Below are 20887 nucleotides of genomic sequence, written 5' to 3' on the forward strand. Positions count from 1 at the left end.
AGAGGTACTTGTACTTCATCCACATTGCTATCAGAGGTAGTTCTACTTCATCCACATTGCTATCAGAGGTACTTCTACTTCATCCACATTGCTATCAGAGGTAGTTCTACTTCATCCACATTGCTATCAGAGGTACTTCTACTTCATCCACATTGCTATCAGAGGTACTTCTACTTCATCCACATTGCTATCAGAGGTACTTCTACTTCATCCACATTGCTATCAGAAGTAGTTCTACTTCATCCACATTGCTATCAGAGGTACTTCTACTTCATCCACATTGCTATCAGGGGTACTTGTACTTCATCCACATTGCTATCAGAGGTACTTGTACTTCATCCACATTGCTATCAGAAGTAGTTCTACTTCATCCACATTGCTATCAGAGGTACTTCTACTTGACCATTGAATTAGGCTTCTCCTTCATGATGGCCTATAAATGATCAGAGAAGATGTAAAAATCAGAGGTAGTTCTACTTCATCCACATTGCTATCAGAGGTATTTCTACTTCATCCCCATATCAGAGGTAGGCCTAATTCTACTTCATCCACATTGCTATCACAGGTATTTCTACTTTATCCACATTGCTATCAGAGGTAGTTCTACTTCATCCACATTGCTATCAGAGGTAGTTTTACTTCATCCACATTGCTATCAGAGGTACTTCTACTTGACCATTGAATTAGGCTTCTCCTTCATGATGGCCTATATATGATCAGAGAAGATGTAAAAATCAGAGGTAGTTCTACTTCATCCACATTGCTATCAGAGGTACTTCTACTTCATCCACATATCAGAGGGAATTCTACTTCATCCACATTGCTATCACAGGTACTTCTACTTTATCCACATTGCTATCAGAGGTACTTTTACTTCATCCACATTGCAGGGGTACTTCTACTTCATCCACATTGCTATCAGAGGTAGAGGTAGGCCTACATGTTCTACTTCATCCATATTGCTATCAGAGGTACTTCTACTTAATCCACATTTCTATTAGAGGTACCGGTACTTCTACTTCATTCACATTGCTATCAGAGGTAGCTCTACTTAATCCACATTGCTATCAGAGGTACTTCTACTTCATCCACATTGCTATTAGAGGTACTTCTACTTCATCCACATTGCTATCAGAGGTACTTCTACTTCATCCACATTGCTATTAGAGGTACTTCTACTTCATCCACATTGCTATCAGAGGTACTTCTACTTCATCCACATTGCTATCAAAGGTAGTTCTACTTCATCCACATTGCTATTAGAGGTACTTCTACTTCATCCACATTGCTATTAGAGGTACTTCTACTTCATCCACATTGCTATCAGAGGTACTTCTACTTCATCCACATTGCTATCAAAGGTAGTTCTACTTCATCCACATTGCTATCAGAGGTACTTCTACTTCATCCACATTGCTATCAAAGGTAGTTCTACTTCATCCACATTGCTATCAGAGGTACTTCTACTTCATCCACATTGCTATTAGAGGTACTTCTACTTCATCCACATTGCTATTAGAGGTACTTCTACTTCATCCACATTGCTATCAGAGGTACTTCTACTTCATCCACATTGCTATCAAAGGTAGTTCTACTTCATCCACATTGCTATCAGAGGTACTTCTACTTCATCCACATTGCTATCAGAGGTACTTCTACTTCATCCACATTGCTATCAGAGGTACTTCTACTTCATCCACATTGCTATCAGAGGTACTTCTACTTCATCCACATTGCTATCAGAAGTAGTTCTACTTCATCCACATTGCTATCAGAGGTACTTCTACTTCATCCACATTGCTATCAGAGGTACTTCTACTTCATCCACATTGCTATCAGGGGTAGTTTACTTCATCCACATTGCTATCAGAGGTACTTCTACTTCATCCACATTGCTATCAGAGGTACCTGTACTTCATCCACATTGCTATCAGAGGTACTTGTGCTTCATCCACATTGCTATCAGAAGTAGTTCTACTTCATCCACATTGCTATCAGAGGTACTTCTACTTGACCATTGAATTAGGCATCTCCTTCATGATGGCCTATAAATGATCAGAGAAGATGTAAAAATCAGAGGTAGTTCTACTTCATCCACATTGCTATCAGAGGTATTTCTACTTCATCCCCATATCAGAGGTAGGCCTAATTCTACTTCATCCACATTGCTATCACAGGTATTTCTACTTTATCCACATTGCTATCAGAGGTAGTTCTACTTCATCCACATTGCTATCAGAGGTAGTTTTACTTCATCCACATTGCTATCAGAGGTACTTCTACTTGACCATTGAATTAGGCTTCTCCTTCATGATGGCCTATATATGATCAGAGAAGATGTAAAAATCAGAGGTAGTTCTACTTCATCCACATTGCTATCAGAGGTACTTCTACTTCATCCACATATCAGAGGGAATTCTACTTCATCCACATTGCTATCACAGGTACTTCTACTTCATCCACATTGCTATCAGGGGTACTTCTACTTCATCCACATTGCTATCAGAGGTACTTCTACTTCATCCGCAGAGCTATTAGAGGTACTTCTACTTCATCCACAGAGCTATTAGAAGTACTTCTACTTCATCCACATTGCTATCAGAGGTACTTCTACTTCATCCACATTGCTATTAGAGGTACTTCTACTTCATCCACATTGCTATCAGAAGTACCGTAAAATGGGGTAACTTTGGAGTTTTTAAACCACTGCTTCAAAACAAAACCAATTATATTTCTAATTATCTCTTTTTTATGACATTTGGGTTCCCTTCTGCACCTTGAAATTGAAAAAGATTTTTTAATAATTTTGCAAGGTTGCCCTAGGGGTTAAAATAGCCTGACCAAAGTTACCCCGCATTTGGGGAAACTTTGGTCAGAGTATTACATTCCATGAAGAAAAAAAAAAAAAAAAAATTGATCTTCGCTGTATATGGGCAAGTTTTTTGTTTTTTTAATGATATTAAGACCCTTTGCAAATTTAATCAAGCAAATATCCTTGCTCACAAATATCGATTTTAATTTTTCTGAAAAAAATGTCAAAAAATGCTCATTTGTGGTCAAAAATCCTGATTTTTTCGTAAATTTCGAGGAAATTGGACATGAGCGACTATTGTTTCTTCCAAATATATTTCTTAACAAATTGACACCAAATATGACTAAACAATATTGCTGTACAAAAATATGACAATTTAGTTTGACCGACCAAAGACCCCGCTGACCGAAGTTACCCCATTTTATGGTAGTTCTATTTCATCCACATTGCTATCAGAGGTAGGTACTTCTACTTCACCCACATTGCTATTAGAGGTAGTTCTACTTCATCTACATTGCTATCAGAGGTAGCCTAGTTCTACTTCATCCACATTGCTATCAGAGGTACTTCTACTTCATCCACATTGCTATCAGCATGATCAGAGGTAGTTCTACTTCATCATCATTGCCATCAGAGGTAGTTCTACTTCATCCACATTGCTACAGAGTTGCTATCAGGGGTAGGCCTACTTCAGTCTACTTCATCCACATTGCTATATCAGAGGTAGTTCTACTTCATCCACATTCAGAGGTACTTCTACTTTATCCATATCAGAGGTAGTTCTACTCCATCCACATTGCTATCAGAGGTAGTTCTACTTCATCCACATTGCTATCAGAGTTGCTATCAGGGGTACTTCTACTTCATCCACATTGCTATCAGAAGTAGTTCTACTTCATCCACATTGCTATCAGAGGTAGGCCTACTTCTACTTGACCATTGAATTCGGCTTCTCCTTCATGATGGCCTATACCGGTATTTTCTTTCAAAGGGATAATTTTGGTATTCAAAACTGACGAGACCTTCTCCTTCCCTCTGCCAATGGTTGTGATTCAGCATTTCAGTGACCCGTGTTTGGGCAGTGAACAGCAAACAAATAAACTTTGTTTACATTTCAAAGTGACGCGATAAACTTTTTATCCAAATATGGAAAATGACGTCAATAATGAATGCGCGCAAGCGCAAAACAGAATTGTTACGTCACAGACACAGGTCACAAAACATCCAAGATGTCGCTCGCACCAGCCGAAGTTGATGTCTTTACGGGCCCACATAGCCGCATGAAACGGCTAGTGGAACGCTATTCCGCAAAGGTAGTGTTATTTATTTGTATTTTAATTGAAATCTTCTATTTTAGGACTTATCTATGTAATATTAAGTGAGTTGCAGCTACATTTATCTTGCTATCTGGTGCTGTTATGTCTATTTATAGCTGTCATGGCTGTTGAATTCGACAGGCATACGTTACATTAGGTGTAGTACGCATAGCTCGAGATACTCTAGCTAAAATACAGGTTTACATTTACTATCTTACATTATCTTGCTGTATTTCAGCTAGAGCTCCAAACGACAAGCTTCCGGGTTTTTTGGAGAACAATACTGTTACGTAAGATGAAGAAGAAACCCGCCTCGAGCCCGCCCCTACTCTCATTAATGCAATAATGACATTATTTCATTGTTAGGCATGTTCACAAAATTTTCAAGTAGCATATTTCACATGGAAATTATTTTGTTTAAAAAGGTGATTATTTAACTTAAAAAATGAGGGGTCAACCATGTCTGTAGGTCAAAAACTAGCGATGGTATGGGCAAATGTCTGTTTTTAAAAAACTGCACTTTTCTGCGACCATCATTGACAATGCCTTACAATGACTTACTGTACAAAAAAAGCATGTAATGCATCATTTTTTACCACGATGATCCATTTTAAACAAAGGCGATTTTATTTTATGAAATCTAACTTTCACTGCATGCTGACTTCTGTTCAAGGATAAAGTACCAGCACTTTTTAGACTACGTCGTCAAGTTTCTGGTGTCCAAATTTCAAATTTTGTATTTCCTATGGGGATTACACAGTTAAGCCATTGACTGTGAGCTACTGTGGTCCAAACTTTTTGGATTGAATGTCGCCCTCTATAATAAGCAATGTGGACATGTCTATCATTGTACTTATTGCAATTTGCCTCCACACATTACGTAATCAACACAAAGCTTTTGTGAGGATTAGTGAGTGGATAAGAAATTGACAGTGGAGGATACAATTCATACGAAGGACACGCCGATTGCTAGTTGTCAATCATGAATTGCATAGCGTTTTAATATTTTACTGCATGGCATTCCGCAAGCACCAAGACAAATTATGCCGTATTTTCCCAAGATCATCTCATATGAAGTAAGCTGAATGCGATCTGTACTTTTGTAACATTCCGATCGCTTTTGATCACCTATTATCGGCGAATTTGCTTGAAAACACGTGAGTTCATGTTGTGTAAACATAATTAGCATAGACACAAATGAAATTACGATGCAATACAATGCAATTTGAATGCGCAGCAGATCTATAATAGAAATAACGTTGCCCGGTTTTATGCAGAATTAGACCCTGTCTGAGTACGCAGGAATTTTCATTCCTGCCCCACTGACTTGAAAGCCACAGCGTATAAGTCGTTGGTAAGACCACACTTAGAGTACACTGGAACAGTTTGGGACCCGTATACTGCTGACCTAAGTACCAAGCTAGTTCCAGTATAAACTGTAACTCGTCGTACCTAGAGTTACAGTTCACTCTATTATTATCTTTTCCACAAATAAGAAATATCACAATATGTGGGCTCATTTTGGGCTCTAAGGATGTAGCTGAGGAACTCTCTCAAGGACAGTTTGGGCATGCACTGACGATTTTAATCCCATTGTACCAGGGTTTGGGCGTGCTTGGATGATTTTAATCCCACTGTACTAGTCTATACTCCCAAAGTTGAGGTAATTGATCAACATTGATCTCATCTTTTGGGTGGGTTCAAAATTCCCAGTGTTGGCAAAACCTGCAATCTTCATGGGAGTAATTTACTTAGTGCAAAAGTGGTCAAAATATTGCTGCAAAATGTCTTGATTTTCATGATTTGGATTTATCATATTGAGCAACATTCTACTTGTGATGTTTCTACACTGTGTAGAGAGGGTCTACAGCATCTCTGAGGTAAAACTGACAAATACAAGGTATATTTCTTGATGCTTGAAGTTTGGATTTCTTAAACGTACAGTGCATCCCTATGTACCGCTGCAAGACTTCAGGTCAGTAGATGTCATTATGTTTATGATAAAGACTGAAGTCTTGCTGGCAGGACTAAGTACCAAGCTGGAAGCCGTTCAAAGATGTGCGGCGAGATTTGTGTGTAGAGACTACTCACCACACAGCAGCGTTACAAAGATGCTAAACCAACTGCAATGGGACAGCCTCCAACTTCGCAGGAAAGCCTCCAGACTGACGATGATGAACAAGATTGTAAATGATCAGGTGGCCATACCGGCATCGACGTTCTTACAGCCAGCCCAGCGCCCAACCTGTCTGCAGAATACAAACGCCTTTAATAGACCATATGCCAAAAAGGACTGCTTCAATCAGTCCTTTTTTCCACGTACCATTGCTGAATGGAACTATATTCCTGAACACATAATCAACATAGCAAGCCCAGACACATTCAAGACTCAAGTTACAGCATACCTCAGAGAGACCTCAGCAAAAAAGAACTAGCAAACCCTCGTGCGCACCCACTACCCTCTGCGGGTGACCTCATCAGACAGAGGAGTTGCAGAGTACTCTTTCAAAGTCAAAGTACATCCCTATGTGTAGAACGTAGTACCTGACTAGTACGAGGAACCCATACCATACTTAGCTCTGCTAGTACGGTATGGGCTGATCTGTATGCAGAAAGCTAACGCAACATAATTTCAATTAGAGCTTGTAGGAAAGCATGCAAGGCTCCAGTAGCTTAAATATCTGCATGTTTGTCATAATATTATACACGTGACGGGTTGTTGTACTTCTTACCTTGCCGTTCATGTTTGAAATTGTAATTAATACTCCATTATGAATCCAGAAAAAAATTAGTTTTCCAGAGCACACAATTCCAATGCAACTTCAACTTTTAATGCCGTAAATACAAAATATCACATGACATGATCACCTGTCTGCTCTGTAGCAAAGTGATGACGTCACTGTTAGGCTGTTTTCCCAGTCGCAGCGAAAGAAATGAAAATTGTGTACGGCCACCCATGGGCATGGCCGTACGCAATGAACTAATAAACGATGTGCACTAGTCTATGATAGGGATGTTCATAAAATTTTGAAGTTCAATATTTTTAGCTGAAAGTTCTTTCATTTGAAAGAGAATTAAATTACCTAAACAATAAGGGGTCAATCATGTTTCTAGTGCATGTTACAGACAAAAATAGTGTCATCAAATTGCCCAAAATTTTGTGTGTGAAATTGTGACAGCAGGCACATGTACAATCAGTGTTGCCAAAACTTTTCAGCGTTAAGGCGCGGCACATTGACTTGCTAGGCCGCGGTAAAGGCTTCTCAAGTAGCCCAATTTTTTAAGCTTCCAAAAAGCACCCAATACCGGATATTTGGGTGGATTTACCCGAATTTAGAACGCAAAACACCCAATTGGGCGGAAAAGCACTTGACTTTAAAACTTCCGATACTTACTGGGAAGTTATTGACCGATCAATAAACGGTCACAAAACCCATTGTAATTTCAATTTGGAGCTTCAAAGACTCAAAACGTTTTTAAATCGGCTAAATTGAAAGGAAAATACATCAAATTACTGCCGCGGTCTGAGACTGTAGCGGCATGCTTTTGTGACGTAGCGGCAAGTGATCGCCAAGTAGCCCAATTGTGCCAGCGCGGCGTTGGCATCACTGTGTACAATGCACACTACTGTATGTGACCCCAGATGACCTCCTATTCTTTACTGTAAGAAAGCTGTTTTGGTTTGTTTGTTTGTTTTTTATTAGGCAATATCATTAGAATACAAAAACAAATTATAGAGACAGAAAAATCATTACAAAGTACATCAATGTGACAAATTATTTAAAGCTTAAATTAATCAGCCACAAAGCCATTTAGGAACAAGGCACACGGACAAAAAAAATGACAAGCCGGGATAACCCATTAAGCCCGCAGAAAAGGCAAGCTTATTTCCGATGGGGTCCCAAGAAAAGATGAGAGAACAACTGGGAAACCAAAAAAATGCCTACACAATGAAATCAGACATCTCTTGACTGAGAGAGTTGCTGGCTAGATGTTGTTTGACACTTTGTTTAAATGCAGACTTGGTAGGCAATCCCTTGATGTTTGATGGGAGATCATTCCAGTCCAAAATGGCTTTGTAGTAGAATGTGTTTGAGGCGATACCTTTTACCCTAGGAACAATGAAATTGGATTCACTTGATCTGGTTCCATAAGAGTGAGCACTTGATGTTCTAGTGAAATTCTGATTAAGATAAAGTGCACCTTGACAATGGTAGATGTTAAAGACATGGTTAAGCCTCAGCTGTTTAACTCTGTCACAAATTTTCAAGAGATTCACAAGGTTTAGCTCATGTTGCCCAATGTGATCTCTGGGAGAAAGTTTCAAGATGTAACGAGCAACCTTATTTTGAGTAATTTGCAGTTTATTTTTGTGGTTCTGAGTGAGGCCACTATACCAAGATGTGCAACAGTAATCCATGTGGCACTGAATCAATGCAGAACTAAGATTTTTACGCAAAGTTTGATTGAGAATGTGAGAATGCGGTAGAGGAACTTAAGGCGACCGAAGCCTTTTTGATGACAGAGTTAACCATGCTTTCACCAGACAGTGTATTGTTTATTGAAACACCAAGATACTTGATACTCTCCTGAGATTTGATAACATGATCATCATAGGCAACACAGAAGTCAGGAACTTTCTTTAACTTAGCTTTGGTGCCAAAGAGTATACATTCTGTCTTGCCAACATGAAGAGACAGTTTATTATCGACTAACCACTGATTGCATGATTTAAGATCAGAGCCAAGCATATCAGCAACAGCCTTGGGGTCTTTGTCATATGCAATGATAACACTGTCGTCAGCATAAAGTAGTAACTTGTTCTGCACTGAAATCTCCATGTCGTTGCTGTAACACAAATACAACAAGGGGCCCAGCAGGCTACCCTGAGGGACGCCACAAGTTATAGTTTGGAGAGATGATTTAATTCCATCAATGCAGACAAGTTGCTTTCTGTTATACAGATATGACTGAAACCAACCAGAGCTGATGCCCATAGCTTCAAGCTTATCACATAATATACTATGGTTGACACTATCGAATGCTTTCTGGACATCCAGTAACATCATTCCAACATAATTTCCTTGAGAAATTTGGTATTTGACAAAGTCGGTTAAGTATATAAGGCAAGTCTCTGTTGAAAATCCTGATCTAAAACCAGACTGATACTGATAAATAAGATCTTTATGTGTCAAATAATCCTTAACCTGTACATAAACACTCTTTTCCAAGATCTTTGAAACACAATTTAGAACACTCACTGGGCGGTAGTTACCAACATCCAGTTTACTTTTCTTTTTGTACAGAGGGGTGATCCTGGCAGTCTTGAAATCTTCAGGCACAGTTTCAGTATTGATAGAGAGGTTGACAATATGTGTTATCAGGGGGGCAATTTGAACAGCTCCATCCCTCAAAAATCTGGGGGCTAACTCATCCAAACCCGCACCCTTCAAAACATTCAAACTATGGAGCTCCTTGAGAATAAAATTCTCATCAATTGGTCTAAGATTGAATTCACCCTGGGAGACACCTTTATTCTGATAGAACTGAATAAAGGAGTTTGAAGCTGTGTCATATTGGTTCAAGCCAGCAGGAAGTTTAGAAACCAGGACCGAAGCAACTGAAGTGAAAAATTTGTTAATATAATCACATACAGACAAGGTATCATAACACAGTTCACCATCAATGTCCAAAACAATTTTACCCTTAGAGTTTGCTTTAGAGCTATAGCCCAAGTTTTTCAGATGAGTCCAAAGCTTTCTTTGATCTCCCATGGATTCTTCCAATTTATTCTTGAAAAATGATGCTTTGGCAGCTTTCACTTCCCTCTGGATTTGATTTCGAAAGGTGGTATAGTCATGATAATCAATACCTGGGGTTTTAGTTATCAACTTTCTACTGAATGTTATCCCTTTTCTAATGCTTTCAAGAATACTTGGAGTGACCCAGGGTTCGGTTCGTTGTTTTATTCGAACCTGACGCTTGGGAGCAACCTGATCAAGTATATTGACAAAGATTTGTTTAAAGTTCTGGCATGCAGTATCAACATTATCACAATTCAAGATAGAAGACCAGTCACAATTTGCAAGTAGGGATCTGAAAGAGTCAATATTGTAGTTCTTAAGAGTTCTTATTTTTATAGTGTTGTGATTGTTGAATTTAACTTTAGTTGCCTTTCTAGTGCAATACGTCATGAAGTGGTCACTAAGACCAAGATAGATAACTCCACTTTGAGAAACCATGCTAGCATCATTAACAAGAACATGATCAATTAGGGACTCTGTGTCCTCAGTAACACGAGTAGGTTCTTTTATAAGATTTTTTAGACCAGCACTTGAAAGACAACTTTTATAGACTTTGCACAATGATTCAGAAGAATTAGGATCAAGAAGGCAGATATTGAAATCTCCAACTATATATATTTCTTGAGTGGAACTTATTTCAGATAATATCTCATCAAAAGTGTCAACAAATTTTCGACTTTTATATGGCATATACACTGTCCCTAGTAAAATGGGTTTTGTGTTTGGCAGTAGAATATCCACCCACACTGCTTCCAGTTCTTTTCTTTGAAGATCCTCACGCAGATTGTAAGCTATGTCATTGCGGATGTAAGTGCAGGTGCCTCCTCCATTACGATTGCGGTCATTTCTCAGTACGTCATAGCCTTCAACTCTGCATTCACTATCAGTTATCGAAGAGTCAAACCAGGACTCTGTTATGCTAATTGTTGCTGGTCTATACTGTTGAGCAACCAATCTTATTTCAAAGATCTTGAAGGGGAGGGACCTTGCATTTACATGCAGGAAGTGCAGACCTTTGCATTTCAGGTTCTTATATATGCTGGAGTCAGCAGAAGGGGGATCAATATCAGCATTAGGGTTGGATTCATGTTCAAAATTGTGACGGGGACTGTCGGGAGAGACAATTGTATGTTGAGTTGCATCACTGTCGGGACCATCTGAAAAGGGCATTATGTGATGGTCAGCACCAGTATGGAGATTACTCGCATATCTACCTCTTCCACCAGCGGTTCCCCTATGGGTGGGTTTCTTAGCAGATATTCCCAAATTTCTAAGATCGTGCCAAAGTTCAAGGGGCACTCGTAAGCTACCCTGGTTCATGCTAAGTAGTTGAGAAAGTTGGATGGTAGTTAGAGTTGGATGGTCTTGATTTACACACAAATTGCTTTTGAGCTAAATCGAGCGTCGACTTGGTGGAACATGGATTGCACTATGTGATAGTTTATGAATCCAGTATCATGCCAGTACCATCATATAAAGTCAACATCACTTAGGTTTTGGTTGTCAAAATTGATTTTTAGTGATTTTCTCCATTGAGCCCCACAGTAAAGCACATTCCACTTCCCTATGGACGAATAGCGCCACCTATAGTGTGTGATGTGAGCTAGCCTATCTATGAATCAAGCCTTTGGAGTAATCCGCCCTGTGTAATTGGAGTTTGACACATAAATTGTGTCTTCGATTTTTATAGTGCCGTAGAGTTGCATACCGAATTTTTTTAGATGCGTTTTTCATCTTTTTTGGTGATTGTACATACAATGCAGCATATGGTTCTTTTCATAAGGTACGCAGGATTAGTTTGATGAACAATTTAGAGTGAGTATGTATGTGCAATTTACTGACAATCGACGCACTAAAACTGAGATGCCTCTTCTGTGCAAACTTAAAATAGGGCAGCATCAATAACGAAAATGTCATACCGATAAATGACACATCTGTTTTGCCTTGCGAACTAGTACAATGTACCTGACTACATGTACCTGTACTGACTGGGTTTATGTTTTAGTCCCGGGTTTTAGTTCAGGTATCCAGTCTCTATATAGACCTACCTTGGGGTCCTAGGCTAACGCAATAACCTCCAACCCGATCGAGTCCCCTACATATTTATTAATTTGCGATTTTATATTCTCTCGGTCGGGGCCACGTCACATGCATTGGACTGGAGTGAAAACAACTTATCGCATATTTTATTTGCAGAGAGTCGAATCTGGCACAATAGTGTGATAGCTTGTGATACACTCCAGGTGGTGTATGACGTGCAGTCCCTAAATTCAGTAAATTTTCATCGTCAACCGTGTAATTGAATGGGATTATTTTGAAATTTTAAAACGCTTGAAATATCACAAACAAATAGGCCTATGTTGATAAATAATATAAATACAAGCTAAAACCGTTGGGGTTCGATAATGAACCCCACAAAACTAACCGATTATATGGAAAATGCCATACGGCCGGGCGGTTTCACGAGTTGCCGGCTCGATCATGTCATCCGCCGCCTGATACACTCCAGAGTTCAGTGAATGCGAATGTTGTTTTCACTCCAGTGCTATTGTCAGCCGGTTCATGCCTGGATGTCCGGCCGACAGAATTAGATTTTATTTTGATTGACAAATCTACCTATGCGTGGGAAATACAACCAATACAAGATACAACAGAAGAGGCTTTTCCATATACAGTGAACAATAAACAAGAAATGGAATCCAATGTTAACATATATCTGCACAAGCGACTGATAGCCTATCTTTAGTATTGAAAGGAAAGATTTAAATCGTGAAATTGATCGCCACATCTTAATGGATTCACATTATCCTCCGGCGGAAATGTCAAACTGTCAATTAGGCAAAAAAAAAAAGAGGTTTGTCTCAAAGCTGGTGCGGCGCGTTTGTAAAATCGCATGCGATTTGACAAAAAAGAAATGCAGAAATTTTTTTTATTAAAAAAAAAAAATTGTTATAGTTTTTCCAGTAAAATATCGTGAAAATCAGACTTTTTTCTAAAAATACCATGAAAAAAGTCAGGAATAAAAAATAAAAAAAACCTTTTTTTTTTTTTGCCTTACAACGTCTTCTAGTGGACTGGTTTTTAAATCCACTCTCATCAAACTAATCAAAACTGTAAATTACAATTTTATCCAATAAATTAAAAGAAGAAATACTAAATATTGCTTAATTTCAATGATCCGTCGACTGTTTTTTGACGCTCTAAAACAATTTTTTTAATTGTCAAATTTTTCTTGAAAATCTGCATTTTTATCCATAATACAAGTTCAAATAATAGTAACTATTTTAAAATGAAATGAGAAACTCTTCTTAGGAATTTATAAAGGAGAATTGAAACTCTTCCATTGACATCAGAGTGTCTACGCGTCAATACGTGCATAGGGTTGTTGCATTCAATGGGTTTGTGAAAAGTATTCCAAGCAGCTGGGCAAAGTCGGCAATCTTTTAGGGTTTAAAACAGAGAACTACGCAATCAAATCTGAGGATAAACATGAAGGCCGTGAAACTTATGAAGGACTCGAAGTTTGGACAGACCCTAAATACGTAAATCTGTTATGGAAAAGATACGGTACCCTTTTTCTCTGATTTCCGTGTTTTTGACACCCTATTCACGATACGTACGTACAGTGCCTGGTCGTGAAAAAAGACCCTTTTTACATGAATTTGTGGCCATGCATGATACCCCCTTGTCAATGACCAGTGGCCCCCCGGGAACTATCCTTGCTCTACCTTCAGTTTCTGAACCAAGTTCTGATTCTGAAGTTGTAATCAGCAGGATGGAGAAAACCAGACTCGCTACCATCCTATATAGACGAATCCAAATACACGCATTCCTACACCTGACTAGCAGCCTTTAGTTGGGTAGCCTTCGGCTACAATGCACTCAAAATGTGAAATGATTCGGCCTTGGCGGAAATTTTAAACTGCATTCCATCACCCGTTTTACACCTTCCGCGAAAACACATGTAGACAAAAGAATAACACAATACAGTTCCCTTCGACAAAACACACAGCATGGTCTATTCGTTGTTGAAGTGACATAATAATCGGATTAACTATACGCGGTATCTATGCATTGATGTACTTGCGAACAAAAGGACTATGTATGGATAGATGCGACGGGATTACCTGCGGAATTATCTCCATTATATATATTATTAGCTATTATTCTATTAACCCTCCTCGTCATCTTCTCTAGGTGTTAGGCGGCTTTTATTTGCACAATTGGACGCTCAAAACACCAGGTTGGTGCTAGCGGCTACCCAAAGATGTCCGACCAAATCCTGACCATGACTTGGCTACTTGGATTCGTCTATACGCCGTACAAAGGACTAGCTCACTCCATTTTTGTCTGTTTGTGTTTAATATACACACTTTAATAACGATTTGCACAGGTCATCATAATAATTGAAAAATTTGGTCACTGGTATATAAAATTGGTACCCACCTTATTGAACTTCATAATTTAAGACTCGGTTAGTGTCCATGTCCAAAGAGGCAAAATTATCGTCAAACTTTGTAGGGTGCAGAATTCCAATTGGGAATAAAAATATCCTATCTTTGCGATCAAAAACACAAAATTTCAACTTTGGACATACTTTTATATTGGCAAAAGACATTGTTGCCAAACAATATAGAATAGAACATTTGCATCAACTTGTCAAAATAATATTGAAGAAAATGTACTCCTAAACATTGGGAAAATGCTCAATCCAATGTATAGGAAACTGAAAGTCCATTGCTATTTAAAATTGCTAACTTCGTGTTGTGTCAAACTCAAGTCAAAAGGGGTCATCCTTGCAAAATCCCTAATATGGTTTGTACAGGGCCTTTCAGTTCAAGTCAATTTTCTCAGCACAGAAAATACCAATTTGCCTTGTCGGCTTGTCTTTGGTAATAATAATAATAATAATAATAAACAAAGATTTAATATAGCGCCCTATGCAGAAAAGCCTCAGGGCGCTTTACAGATAAAACAATGCAAAACCTTAAAAACTACCAAAAATAACTTAAACTTACACATGATACAACATGATAATATATACAAAATACAATAATATTACTATAACATGAGAATAGGCAAATTGTTTTTAAAATCAATACAAGTAGCAAGTAATATAAAATGTACAAATTAAAATACAAAATATGATATCATACAAAATACATTTGGTGATGTGACCGGCACATGAAAAAGCATGATAACCCAGGAGAGGAGAGGTTACCAGCACTTGCACTCTCAGCGAAGATCAACAGCATCTTGCTCCCATTGAATGGTAAGTTGGGCTGGGTGTTATTAAAAGCACAATATAACATTATACATGAACAATAATACAAAGTATGGAAGTAAGCGAAATGTGATAAACTCAAGTGATTGAATTCCTGATAAAAAGAAATCCAGCTTTTGGAAGAGGTATTTATTTTATGGCATGTTTTGTGATTTCCCCCATTGAGTGCAACGGCAAGTGTCCCCTGTGTGTCTGAGGGGGCGAAGTGGAATAGCCAAATCTCGGCAAAAGCAGCCAATGGGGAAAAGCGGTCTATCGTAAGTGATGTCATGCTGACCGACAGTACAGGAGTAGTGCTAGGTTGCTTTTCGGGGTCCCGGACCAACCAAAATGTCTTGTATTTTTTATTATCTAAAATGTAAATCGCGTTGAAGAGGCAAGTTATCTACACCTTTTATGCGAAGACGACCAATGGTTCAACCATCTTCTTGTCAAGACGGTTGGCTGTTTGAGCAGCCAATCAGTGATTGTTTATTATGGTTATTGGGTTTATTATTATATTATTTAGTTATTCTGTGTTAACAGTTTATGCTCGTTTACAAATGGTGAACGCCATGGAGGTATAGTGTTCTATATATTTTGGCCTACATATTGTTTTCACATTCACCGGTTTATTTGCAGTTGATGGGGGTAAATATACGTCGAACAACTGAATACATGAACAACGTGTGGACCAATATATTTTTGTAAACATTTAAGGCCTATAACAAAATGTATATTTTGTACAATTGTACAACTATCGTTTCTACCCTATGACCTATAAAAGTTACCTGTTATCAAAGTGTCCGCAAAAAACTGGTCATCGCAAGTATTTTTAATGCTGAAAACTAAGGATATTCACGCAGGGACAGACCAAAAACCTTACCTCGATCATAAACTCCAGCCCATGCATGTCATAAATAATTCATTATTACATTGTGTAAATGTCAGTGATTGTGTCCATGTATTGTTATTGCACCTGCGAGTGCAGTTGTCATGCTGAATTTATACTCGATCGCTGGATCACTACGTGAATTCGCCTCTCGAAAACCTCTACGAGGTTGTTAAGCATCGAGCACGCTGACTGGCTTAGCAATTATCAAAGTAGTTTTGTAAACCAATCAGGTTAGACGTACTTTACTGGCGGGTCACATGGGGTCACATTAATTAAGGCTGTCGCGTTCATTGATTGGCTTACGATTGCAATTAATAGTTTTTGCAACCAATCACAAAACGGGTTATATGGCGCCCGGCCGTCGGAAATCCGCACGTCCATGATGACGTCATGTCCCAGCGCCACGAGGTGGAGGCTTCGCTTTTCTGCGAAAGCGAGCGAGTGGTATAAAGTCAGTTTCACACCTGTGATTTAATGAAGCACATCATAAATCTCTGAGCACATCCACAGCCAATTTGACAGATAAAAATGAGATTTGCAATTCTGAACAACGGGATTCCATGACATTGACGATAATGTAAGTTATTCTGCAGGATCGGTAATAATTAACAGCTGGTCTGCTTTATTTGAAGCGCATATTGAAGTTTGTAAGTTTGTGACTTCGTATGTTATGTGCAATAGATATTATAGGAAGCTTAAATTGGCAGGCTCTCATGCAATTTATCCGTCTCTTCCGAACATATATTGACGTTCAGGGCAAGTCATACTGAATTATGACTTGCCCGCACTGGGTAATAGGGGGTAAATTAGGTCTATAAGAGCCAGGTGAAAGACTTGATATAGGAAAGAGGGAGGGGTGGCCGGCTGTGGTGTAGCTAGTGGTTGTGGTGCCCGGGACAAGGATACAGAATGGAGCCCCAAACTGGTAACAATATTTTTTGCCAACTGAAGTTGTTCAGCAATACAAAAATCAAATATTTTTTGAGGATTTTGTAATTCAGTCCAACTTTGAAATGGAACCTACTCGCAGTTTAGTTGTCCAATTTTAACAGCCTCAAAAAAATCCCAACACTATCATTTATGATCTGCGAAAGACAGGTGACCGCTAGTATTATCAAATTTTACTGATGTTTTTATAATTTTCTACAAAATTGATTTACCTTCTAATTTATCTGTGTGAAGTACATGTACATGCATGTTTCTACTGTGCTCCAGCACAATTTGGACTTGTGATTGTATAAATTCAACACATTATTCTGACATTACAGAACACAAAAAAAGGGCAACATGAGAACCGAGCAAGTCTAGATAGTTCCCATAGACATCTTTAGCAATGGTGACTATGACGGCAGAGGTCAGATTTCGTACATGGGAAAGCAACATTTCCTTCCAATTCCAAAATATCCCACCAAGTCCTGAATTTTCCTGGAATGAGCTTGAGCATAATTATTTATGTTATATTTATCTATGGTGTACACATAGGCTTAGTATTTTATTGTTCATATTTGTTGTATTAAGGGATGGGTTTATATGTGTGTAAATGGAGGAGAAATGGGAGGATTTTGGCATGTTTGCTGTGATTGTTTGCCTAGCAATATTGATCACAAGTACACAATTGATGGTGCATATCAAGGACCAAACTCTATAGTTTTATATTTGAGCACGATCACTTCTGTAAGGTCATGGGAAATTATGTAAATCGGCTTTTATATTTGATGTTGCATATCGGCTCACGCACTTTTTTTTGGTACCCAGTATTTCACAAAGTCCTTGTACTCTGATGACCCTATGACTTTTTGCTGGTATGTTGAGCACTTTAAACAATTAATTATAGTACTTACCTCCTACTTTAGGAACATGCGTATGCCTTAATGTATGTCGACCATGTCAACAACCCAGTGTAGTTTTACATGGTTGGAAAAGTCTATTTCCTTTCGCTATTTTGCCAATCATAATTCATAAATTGTCCAACTTTTTGACAAAAAAGAGTTTTGCAACTATTCCGCCAGCAAGGAAACACAAATTTATGTGTATCCAGTGCGTCCTTTACGTTTAAATAGTTCAGTTTATTGTCAAGTTGTGCCTCTATCGCCATATTTACGGAATTGATGATACTGAGCTGATACGGAATTTTTGAACCCAAATGTCTTGAAAATATACATTACCTTTTTAACTTCTCGCCACGAAATTGGATTCATAAGAAGGTCAAATACAAGCCTTCCATTATGACTGGTATCATCATCTCGATTGGTGTCTTGTGTTAGTATTATTCCATATTTTGCTGGTAGAAGTTCAATGAAACCCTCCATAATTCACGACTACTGTCACTTGTGTTATAAACTCGATGTGTTTACTATATTGTCGCTCGGGTCCGCGACTAATAGCAAGGACCGGTCTATCATTAGCTATTCTATACACTTTTCAATAGCCTTATTGTGATGTGTGGGAGTTTTAAAAGCCGAGCCATGAACAAAATATAATGCGAGCACCGGGGCATCAACTTTAGAGGTGACGGTATGTGCCTGTCAATATATGCCCTCTTTTGAAGCCGACTATACCCGATGACCAGGCACCTTCAGTTTTCAAAATATTATACCCAATGACCCCTTTTTCATTTTGATTGTACATAATGACCCTTTTAAAAAAAAAAAAAAAAACCCAACGTTTTGTACTGATATGCGCCTACTTCGCGACGCTTGTAGGCACATATACCCATCAATTCTAAAGTTGAGTGCCCGGGCGTATGCATACTGCGGGCCAATGAACAATGAGATAGTGGCTTTTCTGATATCGCTTTGAGGAACTGTTGAAGTATAAATCAGCCAACAGTAGGTGTGTCCAAATTGCACATCTTGAATTGAGACCAAGACATGCTGTTATTTCAATTGTTATACCGTTCGGTTGGTTTATTACCTACCATTGCCTACGAGATGCAGTTCTAAGGTGACAGAGGGACAGGTCTGCAATTCGATTCCACAACCATTCATACCTTTCATCTGTTTTATTGTATTATCGTGTGAATTGCTCCGTGGTACCTTACGGGTACCTGAATTTTATTTGAATGAAGATGACTCTGTCATGCTCGACGTCATATTGCATAATTTCTATACAGTATATGCAATAAACCAACCAGAACAGTATAACAATTGAAATAATAGGCAGTTCTAAGATAGGTTAAGAAGAATATAACGTCACAATTCTGTATTATTATTCAAGGTTGTAACGATGTGTCTATGCTGTCATGTAGGCCTACCTGGCAACAGACACGCCCGGTACAAACAGATGAAATTTGTAGAAAATCGTGATTATGAAAAAAACATTAAAAAATGATACTTTGAGGTATTGTTTTTTTAATTTTTTGTATGGCAGATCATACATACACATGTGCTGAGGTCAAAAAGGTAAAAATTTTGTTTTTGACCCCTGACTCACCTGTCATTCCAAACAACCCCTTAACCCTGCATATTTCCTTTGTTTTTTCACAGTTAACAGCAACCGATTTTTCCAGTTATTCAGACCTAAAGCTGCTCCTGTGCAGCCTGATAAACACCTTCAAGGAATTCAAGACACACGAGAGAATAGAGAATGAGTGCATCATGCAGAAACTTAAAAATAGGCTCAAGTTCTTACAGGTAAGCTTATGCAAGACATCTTGGGTGTCTATAGACAATGTAGCTCTATTCTGGTGACAACATCATCATCAGTGAGCTAGAAATGCATACCCTGTGTTAAAGTACCATCTGTTTCAAGGGACAAAATAAGGCTCTATTTGCCCACCTGTTACCATGAAATAGCTGCAACTGTCTTCTGGTAAAAGTCTCATTTTTGCATGCCATGTAGCAGAGTGTTTTAACTCTTGGTCGGTCACAAGTTGCTCCCGGATCTGCCTCCGTTCAAACCATGGTGTTAGCTAACCACCCATCCACCTGTCATTTTAGACGGGCAGTATGCTCCTGGGACAGGTAAAATTATCTGTGACACGGGAGCACGTGTGGCCGAGTGGATAAGGCGCCCGACTCATAATCCATAGGTTGCGAGTTCGAGCCCCGCTCGTGCCAACGTGTTGTGTCCTTGGGCAAGGCACTTTATCCTCATTGCCTACTGGGGGATTGGGTTGGATTGGATGTTTGTATAGTTGTTTGTTTCAATGTTGCAATATTGACGCTGATTAAGCTGTTGCCTGCAAATTGCACTGTGTCTGTTTAGGTGTGTTTTATGTACAATTCTATCAATTTGACCTGCAGGTCACCATTAGAGAACTTTTGAAATAAAACCTTCCTTTTTTTTTTTTTTTTTTTAATTGAAAAAATAATGCATGAATAAATTCTGTGAATTCAAAACAAAACCAGACAAATAAATCAAGTCCCTGGTTCAAACACTACTATTTTCCCTTGATCTTTTTCTGTGTTATTAAATGTAGATGTAGATATTTATATAGCGCTTTATGCCGTAAACATCCTCAAAGCGCTTTACATTTATTCCGCTGTCATTAGATTATGCCGGAACCACGTTTGCAGCCTACAAATGGCACAGGGTTCATCAGTACAACGACTGTGACTAACCCTAACAGCTTCCCATTGCACCTGGGTGGGGTGAGGCAAGCGAGGTAAAGCGCCTTGCCCAAGGGCGCAACACGGTGGAGGGACGGGGACTCGACCCCACGCACGCCGAGCAAGCGCTCAGATTATGAGTCCAAGGCTGTAACCACTGAGCCACCGTGCTTATTGAAAAGTCATAAGCTGCTTATATTGTTGTGCGCAACGAGTGTAACAGTTTTGGTGATATTTTGCATCTACT

At 38.8% G+C, this 20887-nt stretch overlaps 1 protein-coding gene across 1 annotated transcript in view; it reads left to right on the top strand.

The window, feature by feature from the left end:
* Window positions 1-4017: 4017 nt before the first annotated feature.
* LOC140147850 (F-box/LRR-repeat protein 5-like) overlaps window positions 4018-20887 on the top strand; it is a 53823-nt gene continuing 36953 nt past the window's right edge. Inside the window, 2 exon segments of the mRNA XM_072169619.1 lie at window positions 4018-4125; window positions 19576-19722. Of these exon segments, the coding sequence (XP_072025720.1) occupies window positions 4042-4125; window positions 19576-19722 (231 nt within the window). The 5' untranslated portion in view covers window positions 4018-4041.

This window comes from Amphiura filiformis, chromosome 3 (genome assembly GCF_039555335.1).
Source record: "Amphiura filiformis chromosome 3, Afil_fr2py, whole genome shotgun sequence".
Classification (NCBI taxonomy): Eukaryota; Metazoa; Echinodermata; class Ophiuroidea; order Amphilepidida; family Amphiuridae; genus Amphiura; species Amphiura filiformis.